The sequence below is a fragment of the Xenopus tropicalis genome, chromosome 2 (genome assembly GCF_000004195.4).
Source record: "Xenopus tropicalis strain Nigerian chromosome 2, UCB_Xtro_10.0, whole genome shotgun sequence".
NCBI classification, from domain to species: domain Eukaryota; kingdom Metazoa; phylum Chordata; class Amphibia; order Anura; family Pipidae; genus Xenopus; species Xenopus tropicalis.
The window spans coordinates 40,011,216-40,033,469 of record NC_030678.2 but is presented as its reverse complement, the minus strand read 5'-3'; the positions used below and the strand labels follow the sequence as shown (position 1 = coordinate 40,033,469).

Below are 22,254 nucleotides of genomic sequence, written 5' to 3'. Positions count from 1 at the left end.
TGGGGATATGTTTAGCTGTGGTGGCTCATTATATCTTTAGCGTTCCCCCAATCAGATGAAAACACAGTGCTGACCTCTGCCCTCTCAATAAGACCAATCTGCTCTCTGTATTGGGCTACAAAATAAGTGGCTGGAGAGTGTGATTGCTCACTCGTAGTTTTTAACATTGAGCTACCCCCTATTAAATGAAAAATATGGCAAGAGCTTGTACAGTTGGGCTTATGTAGAAAGGTTGCATACGCACTGGATCTGGATCTAGACAAATATAAATATATTTTTATCTATTTTCTTTTTACATAGACATAGTTGATTACGCAGATAGAAAGAAAACCATGATACTCAATCTTTTTTCACAGGGATGAGTTCCCCACCCCAAAGTCATCAACACCCATGATGGAAATACCAACGATAAATAAAGCTGGCCATACATTGAAATATCCACTTGTTGGGCGAGGTCACTAAACATGTAGATCTTTCCCCAGTATTCCCACCTTGAGGTGGCTGATGTTAAAAATGGTCCGATCATTTGGCCCTTGGGCAAAACAAATCGATCACATTGATGATGACAGACCGTTGGGACAAGGACCGTATCAATATGGTGATGTGCTCCCAATTAAATTTTTAAATCTGCCCAATCAACATCTGGGCAATTTACCAATGGCTAAATGCAGGATTTCGTAGTGAATCCATGCTTGGTAAAAAAATTCCTTATTTTCTTATTATTGTTACTCTTTATTTCAGCCACCTTTAACTTAGGGGCAGATTCATCAAAATACTAGTTTGAATCCCAAAATGGGTAAAATTCGGATTAGATACGATAATTTCTGATGATCGGAAATGTCACAAATATGCTTATGAAAAAAATCATAATAGTTACGAGAATATTGTCTTTGCGATCCATAAGTCACAAAATTTTTGTATCTGAACAATCGTAAACGGCGGGAAAACCTTTCTGACTTTGATCCTTTTGTGCATGTTTTTGGGAGCCTCCCATAGGACTCAATGGCACTCTGCAGCTCCAACCCGGCCCAAGGAAAGTCTCCCATAGGGCTCAATGGCACTCTGCAGCTCCAACCCGGCCCAAGGAAAGTCTCCCATAGGGCTCAATGGCACTCTGCAGCTTCAACCTGGCCCAAGGAAAGTCTCCCATAGGGCTCAATGGCACTCTGCAGCTCCAACCCGGCCCAAGGAAAGTCTCCCATAGGGCTCAATGGCACTCTGCAGCTCCAACCCGGCCCAAGGAAAGTCTCCCATAGGGCTCAATGGCACTCTGCAGCTCCAACCTGGCCCAAGGAAAGTCTCCCATAGGGCTCAATGGCACTCTGCAGCTCCAACCCGGCCCAAGGAAAGTCTCCCATAGGGCTCAATGGCACTCTGCAGCTCCAACCTGGCCCAAGGAAAGTCTCCCATAGGGCTCAATGGCACTCTGCAGCTCCAACCGGCCCAAGGAAAGTCTCCCATAGGGCTCAATGGCACTCTGCAGCTCCAACCCGGCCCAAGGAAAGTCTCCCATAGGGCTCAATGGCACTCTGCAGCTCCAACCCGGCCCAAGGAAAGTCTCCCATAGGGCTCAATGGCACTCTGCAGCTACAACCCGGCCCAAGGAAAGTCTCCCATAGGGCTCAATGGCACTCTGCAGCTCCAACCTGGCCCAAGGAAAGTCTCCCATAGGGCTCAATGGCACTCTGCAGCTCCAACCTGGCCCAAGGAAAGTCTCCCATAGGGCTCAATGGCACTCTGCAGCTCCAACCCGGCCCAAGGAAAGTCTCCCATAGGGTTCAATGGCACTCTGCAGCTCCAACCTGGCCCAAGGAAAGTCACAATAACAAAGCTTTAATGAATCCGAAAGTTTCGTACTCGGCGCAACAAATACAATTTTGTCACACAAATGAGAATTTTTTGTATTTGGAATTTGTTTTTGATAAATGTGCCCCTAAATTTAGTATATATTTTATCATAAGCACTTGAAACCCTAAAGCCCTTATGTAAATATATTAGTATTTTAGGATGGAGGTTTTTTTAAATGATTCGCTGACATTTTTCATTCAGTTTTCGCTTTAAAACATTTTTTTGATATGTTAGCCATTGTTGACATTCTTTCTCTTCAGAGTGTTTTGGTGGGATTTTATTGGCTGCTTAACTCACTGTGACATTTACAACAAAGCAACAGACTGCAAGGTATCATTGTGGTCAGTTGTGCTTGCTAAGGAATTCTGGGTAGCCTGAGTTGTTTTTTTCAAGATGATGATGTACAGACTTGACAGGATTTTGTGTGACATGCTGTATCTTTCCAACCATATTTGCTCTGCTAAACAATAGCATATTTAGGTGATAATGTCCAAACTGACAATCTGTTATCTCCTCTGCTAGTGTGCGAGAATCATTCATATGCATACGCTATATCAGGGTAACTAAGGCAATTTTGTATGCCGACTGGCATGTAACTATCTCAAGATTCTTTGTTATGTGTTCACCGCCAACTTAAAGAACAACAGATAATTCTATTTTCATTGCACGTGCTAACTGTCTTGTGTGCTTTGTGCACCAGGAACAAAGAAAGACAATCATTTTAAAGAGGAATATGTAATTAATTACTGAGTTATAAAACCTTAAGGACACCAATCATTTTCTGAATTTTTAATTTAACATGTATTTAGATTTTTTTTTCTAAAATCTAAATTACTATATCTACTTATTTTTAACTGAACAATAAAACAGGCATAATATTCACCAGCTTTTAAAACTATATATGTTCTGTGATGTTTTTTCTTGGTGAGAAAACCAGTGGCCATACACAGGCCTATAAAACCCAATGGAACACTTAGGTCTTAAGGTGACCATACACAGGACTATAAAAACCATTGGAACACTCAGGTCTTCAGATGGGTGACCATTGCAGGTTTGGGTTGGGTGCGGGTCAGACTGGGGAAGTACAATCTTTTTCTGCTCCCGAGTTTCCCTGCCTTGGCACACACAGAAGCTGCGTAACAGAAGTAGTGCACAAATGAGTTTGGGTTGAGTGTGATTCCTATAATGGCAACATTTAGTGCAGGGATCCCCAACCTTTCTTACTCGTGAGCGACAGTCAAATGTAAAAAGACATAGAGAGCAACACAAGCACCATAACAGTTCATGGAGGAGCCAAATAAGGGCTATGATTGGCTATTAGGCAGCCTCTATGCACACTATCAGCTTACAGGGGGCTTTATGAGGTAGTAAACCTTATTTTTATTCAACCAACACTTGCCACCAAGTCAGGAATTCAAAAATAACTCCCTGGTTTGGGGGCACTGGGAGCAACATCCAAGGGGTTGGTGAGCAACATGTTGCCCCTGAGCCACTGGTTGGGAACCACTGATTTTGTGGGTTTGGGTTGGCTGAGAGTTAAGGTTTTTGTTGGTTAGGGTCAGGTGCAGGTAGATTTTTTCCTAACCTGCACATCAGCGGGCCAGTAAAAACCAATGGAACACAATGAACCTATATACAGATATGGCATTATCTGGAAACCAGAAAGCTGGATAATGGGAAGGCCATATTCCACAGACTCCAGAAGTAAATAATTCTAATATTTAAAAATAATTTCCTTTTTCTCTGTAATAATAAAACAGTACATTGTACTTGATCCCAACTAAGTTATAAATAATTCTTATTGGAGGCAGAACAATCCTTTTGGGTTTGATTCATTTTAAAAATAATTTTTTAGTAGACGAGGTATGGAGATCCCAATTTACAGAAAGACCCTTTATCCAGAAAACGGGTTGCAAGCATTTTGGATAACAGGTTCTTTACCTTTGTGTGTGTGTATATATATATATATATATATATATATATATAAAATATCCTAGTGATGTCATCAGTTATAATTGGTGCTTAATAAAGTAATTTCTGTCACATGACTCACTGAAACTTGTGTATTATAATAAATAATGCACCCACTGTTGTAGAGAGCGCTGAAATAAATAATGAAAGCGCGGAGGGACTGTGGAGCCAGCCGTGGCCCAGTTCCCTCCGTGCTTGTAAGGGGTTAACTTACCCAGCCAGGCAGTCAGGAAAGGGCAGCCCCCCCTTGCTCGCTCCTCCTCCCTCCTCTGTGCCTGCATTCCCGTGCTGCTGCCGCCACTCTGCTTCCGGATCTTTACCTAGCGGCATCCCCCTCCCACCCTCCCTGTTTAAGCACACTCTGTTTAAAAAAAAAAAAAAATTATATCATATCAATATAAATTTGTGGTTTGTCACAGCAAATGGCGGGGGGTAGTCCTTGGCCATTCAAGTTCTGATGTTGTCTTATGGCTTCTACATGCCCACTGCGTTCGCAGTGGCCGGCATTCGGTAACAAAATGGTTTATTGTTTGGAAAAGTTTGAATATACATGGCAAGGACTAATTTTGGACGTTGTATTTGATAATAAAGCTGTGGCCGAACTCCACCCACACAACGGTGTCATTGCGTCTTTGTCAGCTAGGTGCAACGGGGCAAGAGCGATAATGGGAGGGAACAAGTCTCCACAGTCTAAAATATGAAGATATTAGAAGTCATCTTGAAATTCTATCACCTATGTAAAAGTCATGGATATCCTCGTGATTTATTATATATTATATTTTATAAGAGAGGGTTCATGATTTACTATATGTGCTTCACTTATTTATTTATTAAAAATATATATTTTCATTTAATATACTCATGGATTCATGTTTTTCTTTTACCATCAAACTATTCCATTATTGAATAATCTACATCATTGTACTCTAGATTGTTCATAGCAAAGTATTTTTACCAACTATTGTTTTCCCTTTAACACAACCTAAAGGTTTAATTTCCTCTTGTGAATTATTGTAGACAATTAATTACATTTTTAGTATGATGATATTTAATATTCTGTAGCTCAACAAAACATTTTGAAGAAATGTGTATTGTCATCATGACGTCAGTATTAATTGGTTCTCTGGCAAGTATGTTGACAGCGTGCACTTTATCATCCTAACGAGATGCAAAACATTAAAACTGAATTGCTTAAGAACTGTGTGAAAGCTTACTAATTTGGCCTTCAGCTCACCAAATCAAGTATACTCAAAAAGAATGGAATAAAATAATAAGAAAGTGCTTTATATTAATGAATTAAAGCCATGGAAGAGAATGGAATAATAAGGCTGACATTTATTGCTTTAAAATAACCCTGCTTTAAGCAGCTGTTCACTTAACAAGTTAAATATAAAATACTGCTGACAAATTTTATTTTAATTCAATTTTTGGTACTTAGTATGTTAAATGTGATGATGGTTTGAGAGTGATCTCTGTCCTAATCAATATAAAGTCATGTTTAAAGGGGTTATTCACCTTTAATTTGACTTTTAGAATGATGCATAAAGTGATTTTATGAGACAATTTGCAGCTGGTATTCATTTTGTTTGTGGTTTTTGGATTATTTAGCTTTCTTTCAGCAGCTCTCCAGTTTGGAAATTCATGATCTATCTGGTTCCTAGGGTCCAAATTAACCTAGAAACCATGCAGAGGTTTGCATGAGAGATTGAAATACGAATAGAAGGCCTGACTAGAAATACAAGTAAAAATAGTAACAATAGCACTATCATTGTAGGAATCGTTTTTTTTGTCTCTCGGGGTCAGTGACCCCCATTTGAAGGCTGGAAAGAGCGAGAAGAAAAAGGCAAAGAGTTCAAAAACTGTATTTGTGCATATGGTGCACATGACAAATAGGAGCAGATTTATTACAAGTCAGATGTTAGCTTTGGCCTTAAAGCAAATGCAATAATAAATCTCTATCCCAATCTCTATCCCAATTTGAGTTTTCTTGCTTTGATTGTTTCACCCCTACCTCAATTTGAATACATTTTTCATCATCACCAGGTATTTATGTTTTTTTAAAAAAACACAAACGTGAACAAATAATCCCATTGTAGGGAAAGAAAGCAAACAATGCAAGAAAATACAAAAGATAAAGATCACCACCAGGTCTTCTTACTTTGATATGCCTGAACCCGAAGTTCAACTCATAATACATCTTTCCCTGTTATTCATCACTTCATTTGTTTAACCAATAATTAGAATGTTAGTGTGGCGTGTTTGAGTGTTAGTGTGGCGTGTTTGAGTGTTAGGGGCTGATTTACTAACCCACGAATCCGACCCGAATTGGAAAAGTTCCGTCTTGAAAACGAACATTTTGCGACTTTTTCGTATGTTTTGCGATTTTTTCGGATTCTGTACGAATTTTTCGTTACCAATACGATTTTTGCGTAAAAACGCGAGTTTTTCGTATCCATTACGAAAGTTGCGTAAAAAGTTGCGCATTTTTCGTAGCATTAAAACTTACGCGAAAAATGCGCAACTTTTCGCGTAAGTTTTAACGCTACAAAAAATGCGCAACTTTTTACGCAACTTTCGTAATGGATAGGAAACTCGCGTTTTTACGCAAAAATTGTATTGGTAACGAAAAATTCGTAAAGAATCCGAAAAAATCGCGAAACATACGAAAAAATCGCAAAATACCGATCATTACGAAAAAAACGCAATCGGACTCCATTCGACCCGTTCGTGGGTAAGTAAATCAGCCCCTTAGTGTGGCGTGTTTGAGTGTTAGTGTGGCGTGTTTGATCACTGTATATCTGTCCTTAATGAAATGCACAACCGTGTCTCTGCCCAGTCTTTCAGTTTAACATTATCTGTAAATCTAGACACCTAACTCTGTACAGGATTACAAACAAATCTCCAAAATATACAGAACTGATCCTTGTGATACTTTATTCACAATTGATACAATATTTAACAAAATAGCTCATACATAGCAAAATTTAGGTTTTTTTGTGGCTAACATTGAGCAAACCACACCATCATTTCCTATGGGAAAAGGCGTATGACAGCATATGCTAGAATAAAATGTGCTCCATCTGCATTAGTCATAATTGATATGTCCCTGCTCACTATTTCTAAAGAAAGATTACATTTTATAAAGCTAGATTTTAAAAGTACTGGTTGTTTTATAGCGTTAAGCTACAAGTCCTACTTCTTAGAAGTCATTGTTCTATATATTGACATAATGAGATCTAATAAGACTATATAATTTCTCTGCAGGATACTGTAGATGTGGGTCTTGACATATCTTGTTCTGTCTATGCTTATAATCTGGCAGTTCTGCCTGCGCTGTAAGAAAAATAGATTTATAAAGAGAAATCTGCATGCTGCACCCGCAGTTTCTAAAGTGAGGATTATTTGCATAGCAGGGAACATGTAAATACATTTTATTTTAAGAAGTTTTTTTTACTGTAAATAACAAAAGCACATGAACTGAACATTGAAAGAATAAAGAAAATGCATACAGCATAAAAAGTGAATTGAACCTGCTTAAAGGAGAACAAAACCTTAACAAAGAAGCAGGCTAGAAATGCTGCATCTTATGCAGGGAAGATCTGTGCCCCCAAAGTTGCCCCAGTAGCCCCCCATCTTCTTTTCTGCTGATTCACTGACCATGCTCTGTGCTGCTGTCACTTACTGAGCTTAGGGACCCACTCACAATATACTGTATTTATAGAATATAAAATTTACAACATAAGGCTGATTTGTAATTAATTCAGATTCACATTACATGGCAGCTTTAAAACTAGTGCAGTTTGTAACAAAATGCAATAATGGTAAACCTCTAGCTTCCTAACAACTGGCCAGAGCACACACTCGTAACAGAATTCAACATGGGAAGCTCCTCTGAGCAACTTTGAAGGCCTGAATCATTACAGTTATAAAGATGCTGAAACTACAGGCTGTTGGATAATTTTAGGCACTGAATAATATAAAAAATGATTAAATAAAATATTTAGAGAATGTTAAAACAATATATCTGAAATTAAGAAGGTTGCAGATTAAATAAATATTGCCATTGCTTAAGCTATGCTTTGGGTCTCTCTGAAGCTTAGTTTGCCATTATCAGATAACCATTTTTTCCCCATAAAAGCCTACAGCTATTCTATATTATGGCCCTCTTTTTAAACATTTGAACACATTACAGATAAGACTATGTTCAAATAATGTTAGATTCCATCTCACCCCGACCTTAACCAGTTTGCCTTCAGTTTCTAGTTTTATGGATATGAATTTTTTGACTATTCTGTGAACTTTTCTGGTTGCACAGATGACCTAGAAATCCTGTTGATACACTGACATTCTGTTCCCACAATAAGAGTTATTGGAACGCATCTGTTTCTTAATGTCGGCCATATATGAGTGCTATCTTTAGCCCCAATCCACTACTCTTTTTGAGGGACCTGGCTGAAAGTCTCCTGTTGTGCCATTTGTGTTTTTGATTCACCATATAAAAATGGAAAATTGTGCTCATCACTAAATATGTAACCATTGGGCAGGGGTGCTGTGAGGTTATGACCACAAAATTCTTACAAACAAGAGGTCTTCTGCAACCATTATCAATATTTATACATATATATCTATATATATATATATATATCTATATATCTATATATAGATATATATATATATATAGCATTCTGTCCATTAAGCTGCTAAAAATTTTTTTAACCATAGTTACATAGTTACATAGTTACATAGGGTTGAAAAAAGACCAGTGTCCATCAAGTTCAACCCATCCAAGTAAACCCAGCACACTTAACCCACACCTACCAATCTATACACTCACATACATACACTATATATACAACCACTAGTACTAACTGTAGATATTAGTATCACAATAGCCTTGGATATTCTGATTGATCAAGAACTCATCCAGGCCCCTCTTAAAGGCATTAACAGAATCTGCCATTACCACATCACTAGGAAGGGCATTCCCCAACCTCACTGCCCTCACCGTGAAAAACCCCCTACGCTGCTTCAAATGGAAGCTCCTTTCCTCTAATCTAAAGGGGTGACCTCTGGTGCGCTGATTGTTTTTATGGGAAAAAAGAACATCCCCCAACTGCCTATAATCCCCTCTAATGTACCATATATTGCAATATATTCAATCTGTCCAACTACGTCAGTAATCTCCACCCTGGCCAGTCCTACACTCTCACACTCTACACTTTCATCTGATTGATTAGGAATTCTACTGCTGCGGTATACATTTTATATATTATTAAAAAAATATATCTGTTACAATTTATTAATCTTGCTCATAAAAATAACCAAAAGCAAAAACTATTTTGTCTCTGTTTTGTCATTCATTTAGTTATATAACAACACAAAAATAGTTTGTTTCATAATAATACCTAAACAGCAGTAATTTTTTTTTTGCATGAATAATATGCAGAGAAACAGTGAACGCAGTATGAAATATTTATTTATGCAAAGGCTTATTTATATTTATGTATGCAAAAGCAAAGATGATGAAGGATGAATAATAAAATAAAGATGATTATTCTTCATATGCCTTGTGAATCTCTATCACAACTTTTGGCCAGATGATTATGAGAGTATTTTATGGTTAAAGCTAAACTAGCCAACTGCTGATCACTTCTGGAGTTTGTTAAGGTTGGTTGGAGACATCAACAATTTTAATTTTGATAGAAAAGGGGAAATGATTAGCAAACAAGTTCAGTTGCTTTAAATTTATTTATACTAGACAAACTATGACCTGAATGAATGAAAATCTTCATAGACAGAAAAGAGGAAAGTTAATTTTCTATACCTGCATCACCCTAAAGGTTTCACGAGATGCCGGGGTATATTAGTAGCAAATCTATCTATCCCTGGTATGGCCAGTTTTGTGGTGAAGTTACAGTAGATCAGTATATCTACTATATATATAGTGCAGTGCTATGGTGACATATGTTCTAGGCTTATTAACTGATGATGCTTTATTTACCCTGTGTCAGACTGCAAAGACTTATTCCCTCCCTTCCTACCTTGCCTCAATTGATACACTCGACTAACTAAGAAACACACGGACACCATTAAGTGGGGTGGGGTTATAGTGACACAAGCTAAGGTGAAACACCTTAGGGTTCATAAGTAAACACCAGGGGTGCACAAGCAAGAGCACTAAGGGGTACAAGAGTGTGCCATGTAGTACTCATTTACAAAGCACTGCAAAGGGCAGTGTCAGGAGGTGCAACTCAGTTTTATCCTTACCAGCTGGCTTATGATAAGAACAAGGACCCCATGTTGGCTATGCTTCCTGCAGCTTTCTACTTTGTGCTTCTGAATGATGGCCATGGTAGTGGGGCAGGGGGATGCATCTGCCTTCCTGCCCCTTACTAATATAGTGCCAAGTGACTCATTTAGCCCTGTATTCGTGAAGGGAGCTTCAGGTCTCTGCACTCTGAAATGCCTCCCTGATGTAAGCAGTGGAGCTGGCAGGGGGTGAAATGAGAGTGGGATAGGCTGCAAAGGGTTAATGCTGTGGATTGTATATGCTTCAGATCAGCAGTGCTTTGCATTTATTCATTTTCATTAAAATTACCAGTGCTGAAGAGATAAGATTTTGCTGTTACAATATATTTGGTAAGGGAACACCGAATGCTGTTGATATAAGTGAATATACAAATGAGGCTATCTATGTAATTTATTTTAGCAATGCAATTAATATGATTTATTGGCACCATTGTTTGCAGTTACTGCTATTTGAAAAACCATAGTGTGTGTTTCAGCTTTATGCAATAATGCTTAGTTGTTCAAATATTCAGAAAAAGGACTGTGTTATCTCATTAATTTTACAAAGCATTGTCAGTTGGTGAATCATGAATGCAGCTGAACTCTACAAACACAGCAAATTTCCATACCAAAATGCCTACTCTTTCCCACAGTTTATAGGGCATTTAAGGCAATAGGCCGTTTGGTAAAATATATCTTACAAACCCGTAAATAAAAGCGTATGTGGTAAATGTCATTCAATCAGATATTATGATTAGTGATCTTAAATTAAGGCTACAGTGATTTCAAGAGCTAGTTAGTATAGTACAGATGTACGGATGTTTGTATTAGTATATAGATATAGGAATGCGGGTTAAACTTTATGAACTAGTGTGTTTTATTCAACCAAAAATTAACTATATAACTTTGTAATTTTCACTAAAACAGAGCTAAAGAAAGAGAACAACCACTCTCTTAGAGCATGAGCATTACAATTAAATAAGAGACATCTCCTACTATTATTATCATGGCTTCCTACTGTGTTTTACATAGTAAGGGATACAAATACAAGGCACAGTATACAGCCCTTTTCAACATGAGCTTACGGAAGAGGGCTTGCACTTATTGATGAGCAAATTTGTCCTGTTTCACTTTGCTGAAAAATGCAAGTCAATGGGCAATTTTTTACAGTGACTTTTTTCCATACCGCTCAACTGTTTTTCATAGTGAAACCAGTTTTACTCATCTATACTTGTGCTAAACATATATTTTGCCTATTGATTTAATTAAGAAATATCTTTGGTTTCTATTAGTTCTGGAAATAAGCAAGAATATATAGTCAGTTGGACACATGGTGAGGGCACTGTGATTGTAGATTTACTGTTGGTTATTATAGTAATGATAAGTCTATAGTAAAAAATAGAAACCAGCAGTAAGCGTGTGTGAGCACAGAGTAAAGGTTTAGGTGGGACCGGCATGGATTGTAGGCTTGTCTAAAAAGGTGGATCTCAAGTGATTGTTTGAAAGCCTAGAAGTTCTTATAGTAATGTTGTCCAAATGCATTCAAATGTTGTGGTGAAGCAAATCATAATGTTAATGTCACATATAGCAACCTTCCCAAACTGCATGTTAAGGTGGCATGAGTTGTTCATTGCCAGAAAATCACTAGTTTTAAACCAATTCAAATTAGCCTAAGCTTTTCCAACCCAGTTATCCACCAGACATTGTCCTTGGCTTCCTGGTCCTTTTTCCAGTGCTTGGCAATTAAGATCCTACAGACTTTGGTGATTTTTACACAATGTCTATATTATGAGTAACAAAATCAATTCTGGGCCTTGTTTAATTTATGTTCAATATGAAGAAAAGGCATTCCACCATATGAATGGTTTAACTGTAGGTCTTATAAGCAATTGCTTCATCCTTCTCGGGAAGATTTGACACTTCATTTTTGCTACATGCTCATATATTCAGTCATATGGAAACCAATATGGACTGTCCCAGATTCTTTTCTGTTACCCTGTAATTAAATTTGTTGGGACCCACTCTAAAGGTTGCTTTGTCATTAGTCTGTAACTGCAAGAATGCCTACATTTGGCTAAGTGTATCCATAAAAGTTATTAAATTATAAGTATATACAGCAAGCATAGCAAAACAGCAAAACTAAAGTCTTAAACTCCACCCCACTGTTTTAATTACAATATAAGAATATCACATTTTACCACGCATAACTTCATAACCAGCAAATTGTGAACCTTAACCCATTTTTTCGGTTAATCTGTACTCTGAGTTATATTGCGTTGCTACTGATGTGGGAAATATGTGAGGAGGCACAACCTGAGGGGGGTTGCAATTAATAGAACTAGGGAGAGAGATAAAAAGAAAAGGTCAATATGAAGGAAAATGTGAAAATATTACAACATATTGAACTTTGCTCTATATTTTTAACCATTTCAATTTGTTCCATAATTTGGAAATTTGGTATTTAATAACACTGGAGACAAACGTCACTGGTAATCCAATCAGCAATTAGATTTGAACAGTTACTTATAAGTTAGAAATCAAAAACAAAGATCTGATTGGTTGCTATGGGCAACATCACAGATGATGTTAGTTTTAATAAATACACCTATAAATGTATCAATAAGATCCTGGATAAACATTTATGAATTAAAGTTAAAGCCAGCCAAACTATTATAACTAGAACTCTAAACAACTATTCTTAGTTTTTGTGACTATGTTGAGCCTTTTTTTTTAACATCAACACAGCTTCAAGTATGTTGTTCAAGATTAGTGGCAGTGTTTCTTTGGGATTCGTTTATATTAACTTTTCCGCTTTAAAGCCAGAAGGTTGGTTGGGGGGATAAATTGCTGTCAGCGGTGTCAAACATATGAGGTGAGGGTCACAGAAAAATTCATAAATCGGTTTGGATGATACATGCGGTGTATGGCTGTACCTCAATTTATATTTATTGAGCTACCTGCTTAGGAAAAGGATGCTATTTCACAAAACATCAAGAAGTATTATCATATTTATAACTTTTAGTACCACATAAATGTAAGATATGGTGCATTAAGAGGTTCAGGTGCCCTCATTTTTCATGATATTTTGATAATAAACCCTCACATTTTAATATAATATTAGATGCCTTCACATACTGAACTGATTCTAATTTCTTCCTTTTCATATTGCTGCTCCTATTCTTAATGTTTTGCCATTCATACCTCCTGGAGGAAATTGGAATTACATTTCAGTTGATCTATCATAGAAAGATGAAAGTATACTGTCTCTGATTTGAAGGTGTTACTTGCAGATGCCGTTTCCTTTTTATCAGTATGATCATAATAGCTCCAGGCTACTATACATATGCACATATGAAAATGTATGTATGTGTATAAATATATATATATATATATGTATATATAACACCTACACTTGTGTATATACTTTATATATAGTATATACATGTACAAACACATCTTCATATATTGCATTTTTCTATTCCTGTTTTCTTTATTCCCAGATCATTTTTAGATGAAGGACAAATGAAATAAATGAGAAAATATGCAACTCAGAATATTTAAGCAGAATGAGGCAAATATAGAATTTATCATCTTAAGATGAAATAGCATGGTATGTAGCATGATGAATTGCTGGAACGAGACCATTAGCCATTTTGTTACGTTCATAATGGAGAAATGGGCCCCTCAACTCTCAAACAAGTTCTATACTAATGAGAGTTTCATATATCAAGGTATAACACGGACACTGATCTGAGTTCTTTTCATGGAAAATTAATTACTCTGGTAATAAGAACTACATTTTAAATAGAGGATAATAAATTAGTTTAAGATTTTTAGCAGTTACTTCAAAAAAATGGAGGTATGGAATTTAACATAATGGTGGTTAGATGATCTATAGACTTATGACTTACTGTATGACTTATGGCTCTTTTTTGTTATAGAGATGAAGCAAACTGCATGAAACTATTTATGGCTCCAATAGTATACCATTTTAATTAGATCATCATTTAATCCCTTTTCCTTTGAAATTATAGCTGTCACATGTTGTTGTTGTCAGGGCCCGATGGCCCTTAGGTTAGACAAATTATGTGTAAAGGGGGCTGGTTCGGGTTAAGGTAAAACCTCTCCTACATATAGCTTTATAATGCCCTTTGACACTTCCAGAATTTGTATTTGCCATCTCTTCTTGCTCCACCATTATTGAAATTAGAATAGGTGTTTCTTTACAATAGGGAAATAGTGTTAAATTCAGACTACAATAGTAGTTGTAATATTATCGTATATACTCAAGTATAAGCCGAGTGTTTCAGCACGAAAAATGTGCTTAAAAACTCATGCTCGGCTTATACTCGAGTGAATATAAGCTGCGCTGGCGTGCCGCACCACACCCCCCCCTGAAACCGCGAACTGCGAACGGCACGCGCACACACGAACGTCTCTATCTGCAGCTCTGTGTGTGGAGTGCTCATCTGGGAGGATTTATAAATTGGGGGATACCTGGCTGCGCCCAGCAGGCAAATGGACCGGGTTCTGCCGCTGCGACAATGGACTGCCTCGATGCGAGGTACATTGCGGGGGGCACCAATATTTTCTTCTTCTCCCTGATATTCTTTACATGGGCTTAGGCTGTCCTGCCAAATACAAATACTGTTCCAATTTTTATAGAAAAGGGTCATTATTTTAGGCTCTATCCACCTTTCCCTAATCTGCAGCTGCCAACATTTTATATTTATGGAGAGTTCACATGCTGTCACGCTGAGTGTCCTTTATTCATTATTTGATTATTGAAACTTAGCAGTAGCTGCTGCATTTCCCACCCTAGGTTTATACTCGAGTCAATAAGTTTTTACAGTTTTCTTAGGTAAAATTAGGTACCTCGGCTTATACTCGAGTATATACAGTAATTATAAAAAAGGCCAACACTGTTATTGATTAATTTATTTAAATGTGTACTGTCCCAGACTTACCCTGAGACAGTGCTTATAATTACAGATGGATGCTTGTAATAAGGAGGGATGCACAGTGCAAACATGTTCTCATGGCAACACCTCAGTGTTGGTGATTGCTAATACAAAGGTCTATATATAAGCTCTGCTGTATATCGATTAGTTTAGTTGTTATCCTTTACCTTTGTCCAATTCATTATATATTTCCCATGTCCAGCCTAACATTTGCCCATTGTTGAATCATTGTGATTTTTTTAAGGCTTTTATTTTTGCTTTTTTGTTGACCAAAAAATTGGCACAAATCAACCAATTATACCTCTAAATCAAATATAGCTCTAAAAGGAAAATAGGAGTTGAAGACATGAAGTGTGAAAGAGAGAGAGTAAAGGGTTAGAAATAGAAAAGACGAGAAGAAAGAAGGTGGGAGGGAGATACTGTATAATATCCATTAATCAGTCAGCAGATCGCTAATGGTTCACAGAACATGTAGGCTATTAGTACCAGAGTTTAAGACCCATAGTAACCAAATGTCAATGAATTTATCTGGATATCCTCTTGAGAGGTACACTGCTTTGTTAAATGCCAATGTGTTGATTACTTTTTCCAGTCCATCGGGGTGGGTGGGGTGGATCTGTTCCATTTTAGTATAATAAGTTTCCTTGCATGATCCTGCTCTCTTTAGAAGTATCAATGCTGATAGTTAGTGCGAGTAGTGTGGTGGCTGGATTAGGCTCTATGTTCAAAACCATGACCTTGGAAATACAGGCAAATATCTGTGTCCAGTAATGATAGATATTTAAAGTGGTGTGGTTTCGTGGTGTAAACTGGGGAGCTGTCTCATTACCCATGTATTTGAATCTCCCTTTCCCCAGAAAGAAGAGCAAGAAAAAAACATAGTGGCTATAGGGATGAAAGTGAAAGAAGAAAAAAAACAGTAAAAGGCTTGTACAGCAAGCCTATGAGATCTAGAACAAAACAAAGGCATTGTGTAATAACAGATGAAATTAATGGTATTCCCTTGCCCCCCACCCCAACCTGTCTCAAGGAAATGAGTCCTGCATTACCTAAACTAACTGCCTATTACAGGAGGCACACCATGCTAACAAGTTAAGCTAATGTATTAAGTTAAAAAAATGCATTTTTTCTGCCATACCCTGGCTGTGCGGAATAGTGCAATAGCAGGTTTCAGTCCAAAGTTAGGTGCAATCATCAATAGTTATTTAGCCATGCTGCCGTCAGATCTGTGAAGAAGTGGATAGTTTGGCCATCCACCACTCTCAGCCTGCTTGGTTATAACTTGCTATATTTCAGGCCTTTTTCTCGTAACTTCCTCTGAACATCCATAAATGTGTCACCTTTTTTGGAGCTCTGCTGTAAAGTCTGGGTACAACTGAACTATGCAAGTTCAAGGGCTTGCCCAAGATGGTGTGAATGTATGATGCTGAATTTGTTGCCTGATGTGTCTGTAAGAGCCTTTTTTAGCTCTGCGCCTGATTTTTGATGTCATAGAGGGTGTTCCTGCTTGTGTGTTGGCAGTTGGGCTGAAAATATTGGGTCACCGTCTGTGGGGTATCGATTAGGATTAGGTAGGAACAGAGCTCTTCTGAATCACGTCATCCTCAGTGCCTTGGTTTGATTTTGTTTTTGCCTACTCAGCCCCCGGGCCTGGTTATTGATCTGCTGGCCTGCATTAACCTTGATTTAAGTTGGCAAAGCATTTTGGCACCTAATATAATGTAATTATTGGAATATCAGTGACAAACATTAGTGCAAATTAATGCAAAAGGAGAAATTCACCATTACATTATCTTTTAGTTTATTATAAATGGAGTATATTGTAAGTTGGTCCCTAATGTCAGTAAGTTATCAGCAGAAAAGAAGATGGGGAGCTACTGGGGGCATCTTCGGAGGCACAGATCTTCCCTACTAAAGGGCTGTGGTTGCCTTGGGCTGGTACAGAAGCTCAAAACATAAGGCACAACATTTCTGCCCTGCTTCCAAGTTAGGCTTTAGTTATCCTTTAATATTAAAACAGATTTTGCCCCCAAGGAGGATACAATTATTTTACTAAGTTCGGGACACAATAACACTGCCTTGACAGGGAACCTGAGCTTATGAATGATGGTACAAATATCAGTTGTTTCTATTTTTTACCTAATGTGGGTCTCGTAAGGCTTCTATTTCCTTTATGTCTTGAAACCACAAACAAAAGACAACTTACAAAATGCATTTTGTCCCAGAAGAGTAACAACAGAGTCGCATTTGCTGCACAAGATGTATCATCTCTCACAAGTTGATCACATGTTTTTCTGCATTTGTATGCAGTGGTGTTTGTTTGCCCCTAGGTTCCTAAATGAGCTTAAATTGCCATACATATAATGAAAAAACAATTTCTCTTCTGGCTCACAAGGTTTTTTGTGCTGGTGACTAAGGTTTCCCGATGTTGGAATAATTTGTATTCACACAGTATGGAAACAAAAAGGTGCTTCATTAGTGTTTTTCTCAGTAGACAGCAAAGCAAACACTGAAATGTGAGAAAAATGTACATGGTTAAAAAAAGTGTTAAGTCTCAGAAATACTATGTTTTAATGTTTCCTGTGCAGTCACAAATAAATCATTGTTCTTCCTTTTTACAATTGAGTCTGTATGTTTCCAGGGAACGGTGTCATTCTCTGTACTAGTGATAAAGTATGGTTAGGGCGACTGAAAATGATAAAAGTCAGCATCAGCCATTCATGCTATTAGTGTCTCCTCTGGGGTTTTTCCTGAAATTCATAGCTTTGTCTAATGATTGATTTGTTTGGAGTCAACACTGTGTGTTATTGATTGTCCTACTGCTCTCTAAGTGGTGGCCTCGCAATATCACCCAATATTCTTACATATACAAAATTCAAATGTATAGCATTAAAAAGGTGAAAGGAGCTGTGCATCCTAAATTTAGTTCAAAATGTGCAGGTTTTTATAAAATGTGTTTACTGCCTACACAAATATTATATTACTTTTGGTTGTTGTTTTTTAGAGAACTGCCTTTGAAAAGTGAAAGATGAAAGCTCCTATTCCCCATCTGATCCTCTTATATGCTACAGTAACACAGAGCTTGAAGGTGGTGACTAAAAGGGGGTCTGGTGAGTACATATTTTTGCTTCTAAAATCATCATTTGAATATAATGAAAATAGAATTTTGTCATTTTGTATAGATCATGCCACATGTATCAATCATATCCTAACAAAAGTCTTCTCCATTTTATCAGTGTTTCCATTTTGTTACAAAATTTATTGAATGGTTCTCCTGAAGGCTTTTTCAGAAACCAAAAGTCAAAAAGCATTTTTTTATGTGTCCTTTTAGTGTCCTAAGATGTATTTGTGTTGCTACCGATATTAGTAAAGCTTAGGATTGCAAGATGGCCAAATGCTAGGAGATAAGATATAGGTTTATGGTAGTAGATGGAAGGTTGAGATCTACCGTACATTATTATAGTTCTTAGACATGGAGCTGTAAAATGCAGCTTTAGGTTCTGAGAAATTTCCATTTTGCCAAATATATGGAAAATACTGTTTGATAAATGCTTGTTGGCTACCGTATTACCTATTACAGTACAACCAGCAGCATCCCCAGTGCACACATAACACAGGTAATGATAAATAGATGCTATAATGTTTCTGATGACATAAACATTACAGTTAATGGCCTTGAATGTCATTAAATTGAATAATGATTGCAAGAAAAAGACGATAATAAGGAGGAAGTGCATGAACAAATACTTTTGATAAGATTCCCTGGTCATTTTTGACATTTGTATCCAATGGTAGGAGTTGAAGTTGAAGTTTACAGTAATATTCATTATTTGCTGCAGAACATATTTCAGACTCTTTCCTAAGAAAAAAGTAATTATTTGTGCCTTGGTTTTCATAAAAACATGTTTTATCACTATAGTTGATTATTACCAACCACTAAATAAAACATACACCATGCAATTAGTGAAAAAAATGTAATTATTTTGTTTTATTTTATGTTGATAATTATAGACAAAAATGTTTCCCTAATTGCTTATGGTGATGTCTTACAAATAATTAATAAAGAGTCAGTTACAAGGCTTGTTTAGAAAAAAGAAAATATTTGTTTAATATTTCTGGCTATAATAAGGTTTGCGTTGGTTGCTGCAGACAGAATTTCTCTGTACGATAGTTTCTCATGAAAATAATAATAATCTGTATAATATAAACTATTAATGGCAGGATATGATAAATTGATTACTGAGATTTATAGAGAATGTTTTTTTGCTTGGGTTATATTTACTTTGGCCTCTAAAATAGACTTGTTTTTACTTTGTCTATAAAAAATTTTTTATATCAACTCACTAAGGGGCTGATTTATCAACATTTGAATTAGAATTTTTGCCACAATTCAAAATTCCTTCTAAAACTCGAATTCTAATTAGGGGTTCCAAAAGTCAAATGTTTTATTTATTAAGTACAAAAGACCTGACAAATTTAAATTAAAGCTTTGGCATCTAAAAGCTTGTGAGTTCATAGTCAATAGGAGTTGTCCTAGTCAAAATGTAAGTACTTTTTTTTATTAGAGTTTTTTTTAGATTGTTTACAATTTTTTTTAGTTTGTTTGTAGACCCATTGAAAAATGAGTAGTAGAATAAAAAAAGTTTTTTTTCATATTTTTATTCGATTAGGTTTTCTAGATTTAAATTTTTTAATAAATAAGCAAACATTTGAGTATGAGTTTATAAGCATTGAAAAAAACCCTTTGATTTGAATTTTGATAAATAAGCCTCTATATGTTTGTCAACTCATGGGTATAAAATAATAAATGTTATTGCAAAGAAATCATGTTACCTAAAATTGAGCAAATTTGAATTTATTTGAGAATATTTAGCTCTGGAATGAATAAAGGAACAGGCCAACAATAACCTAAACCTTTAATAATAATATGGCATGATAGACTCATTTCTATTTTTTTATTATATATTTTTTTACACACACAATAATACTGAACTAATGGCACCAACTTACATGCAGAATAACTGTGTTGTCACAGTGTTAGCATGTGTTTTACTAAATGGGTTTACATCAAAATTTAATGGCAGCAATCATGGTACTATAACAACAATTCTGAGATGTGGGAATGCCCTAGGACCTGCGGTGGTTGTCATTTATGTTATGATGTATCATGTAATGTGTATTTATTGTGTTAATAAACTATCAAAGTGTATGAAGAGGCCCATGCATCTAAAAAGGAGGATATTTTCAACACAATTAAATTTAATTGCATTTGTATTTCTTTAGGTAAAGAGAGTTTAGCTCTATATCTAAAGAAATGCACAATAACAAAGTTGCAAAAAGTATATTGGTAGTTCTTAAACAATTGACATAATATTATTTTATTGTTCCAGACATCTTTTTAAATAAGATATTCTATGTTGATTAGTAAAAAGAGCAAAGTAAATATTGTACTTTTTTGCCTCTGTTATCTTTGGAGCAAGGTTGTGTTACCCATGGAAAGCTATAAACATATGAACATGTACAATGTAGGATGCCTCATCATTTTATTTCACAAAATAAACATGTCATATTACCTGTGTGCTATAGAGGAATTGAGCTTACATAGTTTTTTTTAGTTTGGCAAAATGCAGTAAATATCCCAATGACAATGTAAAAGAGTTGCATTGCCTTTTGCAAAAATAGGGGCAGATTTCTTAAAACATTGAATTGGTTTTTCTTAGACTTTTTCAAGCAGTTCTAATATTCTCATTGCTGGAGCATTGGTGAAAAGTGTTACTGTTTTTAGCAATTAACTTCGATTTGATTCTATGGATAAAAAATGCAATACAATGCAAGTCTATGGAATGTATTAACAAAACAATAACATTTCTTGTGTGTTGTTAACGTTAACATAAAAAAAAAATTCTTAAGAGAATAGTAAATGGGAAATAGATACTTCCCCCCATTTAGTTTTGTTTCTGTGGTAAATGCCATTGATTCTTGATGATATTTGGTAAATGTGCCCCATAATTCATTTGTCAAAAAAGATTTTAATTATTTAATAGGGGTGCACCTAATTCAGGATTTGGGTCGGGATTCGGACAAGATTCAGCCTTTTTTATTAGAATTTGGTCAGATGTGTCTGACCAAACTGAATCTGAATCTTTAAAATCACATGACCTTTTGTCACATAAATTCTGAAGTTGAAAAAAGTTCACCATAAACAGTTCTCTTTAACCCTTCTACAGCCTTATTTACACATGCAAATTAGTATTTTCCGTTTTGGTTCAGTATTCGCCAAATCTTTTATAAAGGATTCAGAGTTTGGCCGGATCCCAAAAAAGTGGATTCGGTGCATCCCTATTATGTAAGTATGCAGTTGATCTGTCAGTCCTGGAACAAGCTTCATTCACATGCTATTACTCCAAAAAAATTACTGAAAAAGAGGTGACACTTGCTGCTTGTGTTCCCACAAAAGAGCAACAAAGTGTTAGATGAAAGAAAGGCTGCAGATAAGACACTTAAGTGTGCAGTGGAATAAACTGATATTGTTACTGTCCAGTAAACATAAAAATGACAATATGTCATGTTAAAGAACTGTATGTGTTGACTGATCAAACCTCAAATGGTTCCCATTTGAATCGAGCTTTTTTCCTTCAATGGACAATTTTTAAACATGTTTTATGACTTTTCACCAAAGTTTACAAACTAAATTTTAATAATGTGTCTCAGTTTTCAAAGTTTTCCTCCACTTTACCAACTGGTATCATAGCCAAAATATGTGAGCTGGTGAAAACCATTCCATCCTATGAACCAAAATGTGTATGCTGTGAGAAAGTTTAATACCATGCAAGTCTATGAAGACACAAATTAAACTGCAAACTGTTAAATTATAGGGACTGAATTTTGTCAATGTCATTTTTATATTTTTCTTAAGATTTATAACAATGATGCTTAAAGGTACAATATGATTAAAATTTGATTTGTTAAATTATAATGGATAAAAACATATATAGGGTTTGTTAATTAAATAAAAATTCTTCTTTTTGCTTGCATAAGACCTGTTGAGTGCTGTACTTCATGGGACTATATATATAAACCCACCCACGCATGCATGCACACACATAAACACACGCATGTGTTCACACACACTTATAAACTTGTGTTTGCTTCTGCTCTGTTTCCATAGTGATTGGAATAACCACAT

The 22,254-nt window shown here is 36.2% G+C and overlaps 1 protein-coding gene across 1 annotated transcript in view; it reads left to right on the top strand.

Annotated features, from left to right (window-relative positions):
- Positions 1-22,254, top strand: part of il1rapl1 (interleukin 1 receptor accessory protein like 1) — a 728,031-nt gene that overhangs the window by 125,078 nt on the left and 580,699 nt on the right. The window contains exon 2 of the mRNA XM_031896701.1: positions 18,073-18,178. Coding sequence (XP_031752561.1) covers positions 18,097-18,178 — 82 coding nt within the window. The 5' untranslated portion in view covers positions 18,073-18,096. The remainder of the gene's footprint in view (positions 1-18,072; positions 18,179-22,254) is intronic.